We start from the raw sequence: 10,074 nt of genomic DNA, 5'->3' as shown, positions 1-10,074 counted from the left end.
TGGCATTTCCGACGAGAGTACTGACACCAAGGTGGTGACGGGTAGGCAATTTGGTAGACGCCGTATCAGGTGGGAGACAGAAAAAACAATTTTGTCAAGCACCCCCAGCATGTCCACCTCGAATCTCCATGGCCACGCGGATTGATTCGACCGTCTAACAAGATGACAAAGCACAGCAGTTGGGGAGCACGCGCGCTGCAGGACACAATATGTACATACAATGATACAATCACAGTTAGAGGTACATGTCTATACAAAAGACGTCAAAATAAGAGGACGGTGTCACGCCCAGCGCGCACGGCCTGTCACCTGCGCGCCCGGCCGAGATGGGATCGTGTCGGCCGCGCCGGGCCGGCCGTCTCCCGGGGCGACGACACCGCTTGCTGCACATGGATGGATGACGTGCTGGCGACCAAAGCGCAAAGGAACCAACTACCGTGCAGGTGCATGTCATTAACGAACCATTCATGCTTGCGTGTTAGTTTTCATGCGGATGCATTCTACTCCCTCCGTTCCTAAATATTTCTTTTTTTAGAGATTTCAAATAGACTACCACATACGGATGTATATAGGCATATTTTAGAGTGTAGATTCACTCATTTTGCTTCGTATGTAGTCACTTGTTGAAATTTCTAGAAAGACAAATATTTAAAAATGGAGGGAGTAGTAGTGATCATGTGCTCACATCGCATGCATGGCGCGGCATAACCTATGTGGTGAGAGGCCTGGCTCCGTTGTTTTGTTGTGCTTGATCGTGGACATGATTAGCTGTGCTGCAGTGCTCTGAGGCACTACTTTAAGCGGATAATATATGCTAAGCTCATATACTACATCTCAAGTAGTGCTACTATCAGTCCAGACGCAATGTGGCCTGACAGTGAAACGCGACGTGAGGTTTTTAGCTGTCTGTCAGACAAGGCAAGTGGCATCCTATTGCCTGCTGAGATCTGCTCTCGGTTTCTGGCCTCTGTTTTTTCTCCATTTCTTTTCTGTGATTTCAGATCGGCAACCTGAGCAAAATATCAGGTTTCTGATCGAGATTCAGAAAATAAAGCCTAAGAACAGGCTGTAACCAATAACTAAATTAGTGTGTTCCACCAAAGTTATATTTCCGTGGCTTCAATGAAACCCTACAAAAACCTTTTCTTTAATTAGGATTTACAGTTACGTCAAAAAAAAGGATTTATTGAACTCTCACAAAAATGCCGGTAAATTAATTTTCTCTTCTGATAATGGCAAACACAGATGCTCACATAAACGCAAATACACTAATCCTTATGAACGAGCGATTGATCCGGTATATCTTAAGATTGATGAAGACACCACAGACACCTTGCTATTAAGGTGAACGTAGCCTCCCACCAAAAGAGCACCCCTCTCAATAAGATACACATGGTGTTAAACTTGGGGTTTGATATGTGGTGTGGCACTGGTTGGTTCTTCAACTGTTAAACATTTCTTTATTTCCAATTGGAACTTTGCTCATGCCATGAGGCGTGTCTTATAGGGTGGCATCTAACTTACATCCTCCTGGAGCATTAGTAATGTGTCTGTTAATTGACTGAAAAGTGTAAATACTTCCTCAGTTTCAGGAATTAGGGCCATGTCAAAAATCAAGTTTCACCATTTTAACAAACGAAATCTGGGTTATGTGCAACAAGGTTACCGTTGAATTAGGTAAAAGTTTTGAAGCCACGTAAATTAGATATTATTGGTCCCTTGCTCTGCTAAATCTCGTTCATGAAACCTGGTTTTGTTCAGGCGATTGATCTGCAATCACAAAAATTTTAGGAATTAAAACAGAGGCCAGAAACCAAGAAGGATCCTGACATTCACACGTGTCTTGTCTGACACAACGGTACAGCTGAAACCTTCGTTCACACGTGCACGCCCGCGTGTCACTGTCAGACAACAGCTCAACTGATACGTCAACTGAGGGAGCTCAGCTGGGTGGGATCACCGCGTCTCCATCTTTATAAGCCAGCAACGGCACACAGACGCAAACACGCACGCACGCACCTGCGAACCATCATCAAGCCTAGCTATCTACTCCAGCTCTAGGAGTGTCCAGCTCGGCGGCCATGGCGCGCGCCTTCGTGCGCTCCATCTCCTTCCCGCTGAGCCCGTCGAGGTCGCCGTCCTCCTCCAAGCCGCGCGCGGCGCCGTCGTCATCGTACCATGCGCGGTCCGTAAGCCTACCGTGCCGGTCGCACCCGATCCTGGCGCACCTCCACACCCACATCCGCGCCGTGCGCGCCTGGGCGCAGCAGGGCCCAGCGGCGTTGGCCGCCTCAGTCGCAGCGGGGCTGGCGCACGTCGACGCGCTCCACGCCGCGCTCGGCGACCTGCTCGACCTGCCCGAGGCCCAGGACGCGCTCTCCGGCGCCGGCGGCAGCGTGGACCGCCTCCTCGACTCCTTCCTCCGCCTCGCCGACGCGCACGGCTGCTTCCAGGAGGCCGTGGTCGCGCTCAAGCAGGACGTCGCCGAGGCGCTGGCCGCCGTGCGCCGACGAGACGGGGCGCGCCTTGCCTCCGCCGTGCGGGCGCAGCGCAGGGCCGGCCAAGAGCTCGCCCGCCTCGCCGCCACGGCCAAGGAGTCCGCCGTCCGGCCCTCGCGCCTGAGCATCCTCGGCGGCAGCCAAGGCAGCGCGGCGGAGGTGGAGGTGACGGGGCTGCTGATGGAGTCGGCCGCGGCGACGGCGTCGGGGTCCGCCGCGCTGTTCGGCGCGGTGGCGGCCATGTCCGGGTCCGTGGAGGCGGAGTCGTGCTCGTGCAAGGGCACGGCAGCGCTGGTGTGCCTGGTGAAGAAGAACAAGAAGTCGTCGGCGCCGGGGTGTGGGGAGGAGGGGATGGCGGTGGCGGCCGTGGCGGAGAGGCTGGAGGAGCTGGAGGAGTGCATCGAGGAGCTGGAGGCCGGCAGTGAGAAGGTGTTCCGGAGCCTCGTGCAGACCAGGGTCGCGCTCCTCAACATCCACACGCTCCACATCTTCTAGCTTTACTACTAATCACTATATCATCCATGATCCATCCTAATTGTAGTACTAATGAAATTAGTGCTAGCAATCCAGTGTAACTGTAAAAAAAGTTAAGTAGATGATGAATAGAAGAAGGAATTTTTTGATAGAAGTTCAGCCTTTTCCTAACTCCAACTCGGACTTCGAAAAAAGATAAGAGAAACATAGGCATACTCGTGAGCACCGAATTAATAGGAATCAATCGGACTTCATGTGACATGAGTTTGCCCTTACAGCAACTCAGTTTCTTCTCAAACCGATCCTCGATGCACTTCCATTCTTTGTTTGTCAGCTTACGATGGTGAATGGGTATACCTAAGTACGTGAAAGGTAATGCCCCCAATTCGCATCCAAACAATTGCTTATAAGCCTGTTGTTCCTCATTGGCTCTACCAAAATAGAACAACTCGCTTTTATGAAAGTTAATCTTCAATCCGGTCAATTGTTCAAATAAGCATAACACCAGCTTCATATTTCTTGCTTTTGCCAAGTCGTGCTTCATAAAGATGATTGTATCATCAGCGTACTGCAGGATGGACACACCACCATCAACTAGATGAGGCACCAAGCCACCCACTTGACCGGCCTTCTTTGCCCTTCCTATCAGAATTGCCAACATGTCAACCACAATGTTCAACAGAATATGAGACATTGGATCACCTTGTCTCAGGCCCTTGTGTGTCTGGAAATAATGACCTATGTCGTCATTCACTTTAATTCCAACACTCCCTTTTTGCGTGAAAGATTCTACCTGGCGTCGCCAAGCTTCATCAAAACCCTTTATATGTAAGGCCTGTTGAAGGAAAGACCATTTGACTTTATCGTACCCTTTCTCGAAATCCACTGTCATGTGGTGGTCATGTGGCCATAATACATGCTTTTCTTGTAGTGGTTGTCTTGCGTCGTAATTTAGTGTTTGGATCTGTGGTGTTCTTCCACTGTCATGATCTTGTGATTGTGCTCATGTTTCTTGTCAACGAAATTCATCTCTTGTAATTATGTAGTGGTTAATGAAATTGGACCTGTAGGAAATGCCCAGTTTTGCAACTAGCTTAGCTTGGAGAAAACAAGCCAGTGTATGCCATGGTTGTTAAAGTAGAGTGGCTCCGGTACCGGCTTTAGACCTGATGGGCGGTGTGTCCTGTCTTATGCTATTGCCGCCTGCTATTGTAAGCACCTCTAGCTTGTACCCTTCTTTGGTCACTTTGGTTTCTGGTTGGCATGTCGTTAATATATCCTTATGGTCTGTTTATGTCATTTTTTTTGGAAATTGCTACTGTTCACCTCAGGTTTTGATTTGGTATAGAGGTGGAGCTGAATCTGCCATCTACTCCCATGCAAATCTATCTAGGCATGAAACAATATGGTTTCAACCTAAGCTGATTTTTTTCTGTTCAGTTAGATGTGGCTGCAGCAAGACCAACATTTGTTCTTAATTATATTGATATAAGAGCAACTCCAACAACCGCGCTAAGCGCCGCACGCAAAAATCCTGTTTGCCGCGCGCGCTTCGGCTGGTTTAGCGCGGCCGCCAGCGCTGGCTCCAGCAGCCGCGCTATAATGCAGCGCGCGCGCGCCGCTCCTGCAGAGCGCAAAAATACAGCACGCGCCGCAAAAATCACATATACATTTCAAAGAAGAAGAGCAAAAATGATCAAACAAACAAAATAAATCAACAATAAAAATAGTTCAATTTCGTTATCATTACAACTCAAACAAATAGTTTATCGTTCAGTAAAACAAATAATGCAATAAACACAACAAATAGTTCATGAACAATACAATGTTGAATGCAGAAATCATGATGCTCTTTGTCGTCCATACCATGCCCACCACTCTTCAATCAGATCATTCTGAAGTTCATTGTGCGTTGCGGGACGCCGAATGGCATGATAGGAGGCAATAAAACGGGCTACCCTTTCAGCCCTCCGTCGCACTCGCACGGGATGTCCCAAGAGTTCATACTGTGAGTAGTCTAAAACTTGGCCACGCTCATTCTCGATGATCATGTTGTGCATGATCACACAAGCGTGCATGATGTACCAAAGCATTTTTTGATCCCAAATCTTGCAGTTCCTCTCACAATAGCAAATTGGGCTTGCAAAATCCCAAATGCTCTCTCCACATCTTTTCTAGCCGCCGCCTGAGCATTGTGGAAATCAAGATTTTTCTTACCTTCCGGCTTTTTCAACGGCTTCACGAAGGTTTGCCACTTTGGATAGATGTCATCCGCTAGATAATAGCCATAGTTGTACGTACGGCCATTTGCTACAAACTGCACAGGTGGCAACTCATCGTTTGCAATCTTATTCATCAGTGGTGACCGGTTGACCACATTGATGTCATTCAAAGATCCATGCATTCCAAAGAATGCATGCCAAATCCAAGTCTCCTGATCGGCCACCACTTCAAGGATTATAGTGGAACCCTTTTTTTGGTCATGGAATTGCCCATGCCATGCCTTTGGACAATTCTTCCAACTCCAATGCATGCAATCTATTGAGCCAAGCATGCCAGGAAAGCCGCGCGCTTTGTTCATCGCCAATAGCCTTGCGGCGTCTTCAGCAGTGGGAGATCTCAAATACTCCTCGCCAAACACTTGCACAATTCCCACTGCAAAGCGCTTGACACACATGATGGCTTGGCTCTCACCCATAGCCAAGTGATCATCAACTAGATCAGCCGGGATACCGTATGCCAACATACGCAAAGCGGTTGTCACCTTCAGAAAGGTGCTATGCCCGAGCTCTCCGGCGGCATTCCTCCTTTGCTGGAAAAACCAGTCATGGCTCTCTAGTTTCTCTGCAATGCGCCTGAACAAGTCGGTGCTCATCCTAAACCGGCGACGAAAATACGACTCCGGGTATGTGGGATTCTCCACGAAATAGTTCTTCATCAATCTGTTATGGGCATCAATCCTATCTCTCCAAATTTTCTCTCGACCCATAACCGAACCACCGTGCTTCGGTTTTTTATTGATATGCATAGCTAGGATCATTGCAAGATCCTCCTCCTCTTCCATATCAAATTCTTCTTCGGAAGAATCAAACGACGAACTCATCTACAATGTTCAATACTATACTATAAAAACTACAATTTAAAACATGCACCAAATTCATGAAATTTGAGCAATACATACCTTGTAGGCGTTTTGTCGAACACCTTGCGGGCGCGGCGCGGCAGCGAGCGCTCGGGTGCTGTTCCTCGGACGACGGAGGCGCGCGAGCGCCGGCGGGAAGAGGGGATGGGGCGGTAGCGCGGCGGCGCGGGGATAGGCCGAGGAAGCGCCTGAACGGTCGCCGGGGGGCGCGGGCGGCGGCGGCGGCGCGGCCGGATGGGGGTGGAAGTGGGAGAGGAAGTGCGAGAGCGAGCGCTCGAGTGTGCCGCGCGCTGCAGCGGGCGTCCGAAATACACCGCGCAGGGCAGTGTTTCCGACAGCGCGCCCAACTCGTTATAGCGCGCGCGCCGTTTTTGCGCGCCCACTGGAGCGACCCGCCGCGTTGCGCGCGCGCTAAAACCGACTAATTTGCGGCGCGGCGCTAGTATAGCGCGGCTGTTGGAGATGCTCTAATGTAGTTAAGCTTTTCTAGATCTCTACCATTGATCTATTGATTTGTAGAGTTCGGTTTTCCAGTGATCCATTTACATGAGTAGATGTGCACTGCACTTTCGGTTGAACGGCCACAGATTAATTTCTACTGTTCATGCATGTAGTTGAGATTTGAGTTACACTTGTCAGTTTGTCGTTTTTGCAGTGGGAAACGAGATAACCAGTGGTCGCCTTGTACCTCCTGATGCATTGCCTTGTATGTAAGTGGTAGTACTTGCTGTACCAAAGCTATGTGAAAAGATGAGATGTTGTAGCTTCGCTGCTACACTTGGCCCTGTGATCGTCCATCCATCTGTTCTTACTTTGGCAAAGTTGAGAGGTGCGCCGATGTCCTGTCGACAATCTGTTGCGGAAGAAGCAAGATGAAAATCATCCGGCCGTTTGCATGTAATTCGTTCGGTTAGTTGAAATCCGACTTGAAATGTATAGCGTTGGATAGCCGACTCTCGCATCAGTGTCCACGGACTGGTCTCCTCGGTCCACCTGCGGATCTGTTGTCCGGTTTGCCCGTCCGCGTTTGAGATGCCCTTATATTGAAAGCACTTTCAGACCCCTTTTGTTTTCCTGTCTGCTGCATGGTTCTTCAGTTATCTGCCGTGTTTTCTGTACTGCTGATGCTCGTAAGATGTGTGCTGATTATTTACGATCTGTTCTGTAAAGCTCTGTTCACAGCCTTGAAGACGGGGAACCACCAATTCTATATCCAACCACCGGAATCTGAGACCTCCATCCAAGGGCGCCGACCGGCCGTTGAGCGGTATAGGACAGAGGAACATCGAGCGGCGAGCGCGGGCGCGGGACACGAGAGATGCGTACGTACAAGCACAGCTACAGGTACGGTCCCGTACAAGAAAAGACATGCTGGCGCCACTCGCGCTAGCCCACGAGCTGTCCCCGCCGGCCGGTGCACCGATACACACGCGCGTCGCCGTGGTCCAGGGGCGCCCGACGCGAGCGGATCGTGTCGCTCGCCCGCGAGTGCGCAGGGATATGCCACCGTTGTTGTCGATCGAGATCCATGGATGCCTCTCTAACTAGCGTGCTGGTGCAAGGGGTAACGTACTAGAGGGTACGTGTCGTTGCCGACGCCGGCCGGCCGGTGGTTCGCCGGCATGGCGTGTCCTCATGTCGATCTCGTGCCATGGACGGTGGCCATCCTAATCTCCTGATTAGTTGGTTCCTGGTCGATCTGGTAACAAACGCACGGGGAAATCCAAACGGTTAGCAAGATGGCACTTTTGGCTCAATCAACCACCGTTGGATCGGTTGAGGGAAGCTAGAGACGAGCCATGGTCTATGTCAGATTGCAGATGCGAGGACGGATGGATGGGAATATTTATCGGAGCATCGATGGATCGCCGGGTCGATCTCTGTCCCCGCAACAAAGCTAGAGGACAAAACACGACATGTTGTTGACGATGCGTACGTACAGCTGAAAGTACAGGGCGCCGTACAAGGCAAAAGACACATGCATGCATGTCTCCCCAGCGCGCGCATCGGCGTGGTCCACCGCGCCCTCGGCGGATCGTGTCGTGCGCTGACCGCGCACTCGACGCGCCGACGAGTCCGGCCTGGCCTTTCGTGCGTGCCTGGGTGCATTCCTGTACAGTATGTCTCACGGATGCCTTCGCCGTCGATCGAGGTCCGTGACCGTTCACGATCGACCGACCTACTAGCTAGCTATCGACCAACTATGCAGATGCACACGGTAACGTAAGGCCAACTCCACCGCGCGACCCAAACGGACGTCCCTTTTATCCGGATTTTGTCCGTTTGGGTAGCAATTTGGGGTCGTGTCCGGGCCTTTTCTGGGATGCAGTGGCCGTGCGCCCAGCGCGCGGCCGCATCCATTTTGCCCCATCCTGTCCGCGTCTAGTTTTCAAATGTCAAGCCCTAGTTCAGGCCAGCGGCCCCGGTTCACGCCGGCAACAGAGCCAGCGGCCTACACGTCCATCGCCGGCATCAGCCAGCGGCCGGCAACACAGCTAGCCTCCAGAATGAATAGTTCTCCTCGCCGGCAACACAGCCAGCGGCCGGCAACACAGCCGGTCTCCAAAATGAATGGTTTCTCGCCGGCACACTACCAGCGGCCCGACGGGCGGGCGGCACCCATGCCAGCCTCAAAAAGAACGGCCACGCCGATCGGACCACCTAGTTTAGGCCTTCGGCGTCGAGCATCTCCTTCTGCCTGGCCTCGAACCAGGCCCTCGTCTTATCGCTCATCTTCGACAATTCTATGCTCATGATCGCAAGGGCCACCTCCTTCGCTTTGTTGGCGCCATTGGTGACCTCGATGTCGAGCTGCCTCTGCCTGGCCTTGACGTTGTCGGCCTCGATGTCGAGCTGCCTTTGCCGGGCCGCCTCCTCCATGTCGAGCTGCCTTTGCCGGGCCGCCTCCTCCATGTCGATCTTCCTCCTCTCGGGCGCCTCCTCCATCTCAAGCTTCTGTCTTTGAAGGTCTAGGTATTGCTTCATTTGCTCGTCCTTGCTTTGCCGCTTCTTCTCGTCCCTCACATCCTTTTGAGACATCATGCCATGCAAACTTGGCCGCGGTGGCATTGACCTTGACGACTGCTCTTCGTTCCCTCCTCTTCGCCGATTCCACGTCCAACTTGGTGATCTCCTCCGGCGTGCACTCCGACCGCGGCTTCCTTGCCGCTTTCTTCTTCACCTTTGCGGGCGGGTCGACGGCCAGGCCGCCGGAACCCGGCGGGGCGTCGGCCATGGACGGGGGAGAGAGGGGGCGGCGGGAGGGACGTGGGAGGGTTTGGGGCAAATGGCGCCAAATGAGCGTGTGTGGGGGGGGGGGTTGGTTTCTCCCACCGACGTGCGGGCCAGGGGAGGACAAGCGCGCACGTCCCGCCCCGCGCGCTGTCCGTTTCACCCCAAACCGAGCGCAAGTTTGGGCCGGGGATAGGTCGAAAACGGACCGAATCCGGACATTTGTCCGTTTGAGGCCGCGCGCTGGGCCGCCTCTTTTGTCCCTTTTACCCCAGACGGACGGGGACGGACAGGATAGGATCGCGCAGTGGAGTTGGCCTAAGGGATCTTCATCATCGAGCTGAACCACAGTAGTACGTGGCCACTATAGCATGACCTATGTTCATGTAAATAGGCCTGGTTCCGTTGTTTTCTTGTGCTTGATCGTCGACATGATTAGCTTTGCTGCAGGGGCCGCCAGCGGCTGTGTTTTGAATTTCGGTTTGTGTTTTTTTTCGTCCTTGGCCGAAATGGACGAATTTCGGAAATTTTAAATTTTTCGGCAAAATCTCGGACGAAATTGCAAAATCAAAATTTGAAATTTTGACCAAAATTCGACTGAAATTTGGCCGAAATTCAGCCGAAATTCGAAAAAATTTGAAATAAAACAAAGCCTAAACATAGCAGCCCAACAACCATCAGGATTGATCATATAAACTTCAGCAAAAAAGCTCTAAGGATTAATAAAAC

The 10,074-nt window shown here is 51.7% G+C and overlaps 1 protein-coding gene across 1 annotated transcript; it reads left to right on the top strand.

Annotated features, from left to right (window-relative positions):
- The first annotated feature begins 2,081 nt into the window (after positions 1–2,081).
- On the top strand, positions 2,082–3,064 carry LOC119335837. Its single transcript, XM_037607902.1, has one exon. The coding sequence runs from the start codon at positions 2,082–2,084 to the stop codon at positions 2,991–2,993; it is 912 nt and encodes a 303-aa protein (XP_037463799.1). The 3' UTR covers positions 2,994–3,064.
- The last annotated feature ends 7,010 nt before the right edge of the window (positions 3,065–10,074 follow it).

Source organism: Triticum dicoccoides, chromosome 7B, assembly GCF_002162155.2.
Source record: "Triticum dicoccoides isolate Atlit2015 ecotype Zavitan chromosome 7B, WEW_v2.0, whole genome shotgun sequence".
Classification (NCBI taxonomy): Eukaryota; Viridiplantae; Streptophyta; class Magnoliopsida; order Poales; family Poaceae; genus Triticum; species Triticum dicoccoides.
Note: the sequence above shows the minus strand (reverse complement) of the source record. Positions and strands in the feature narration are given on the sequence as shown.

What these genes read in the sequence shown, in the direction of transcription:
- LOC119335837 (XM_037607902.1), top strand. Translation starts at nt 2,082, where the DNA reads ATGGCGCGCGCCTTCGTGCGCTCCATCTCCTTCCCGCTGAGCCCGTCG.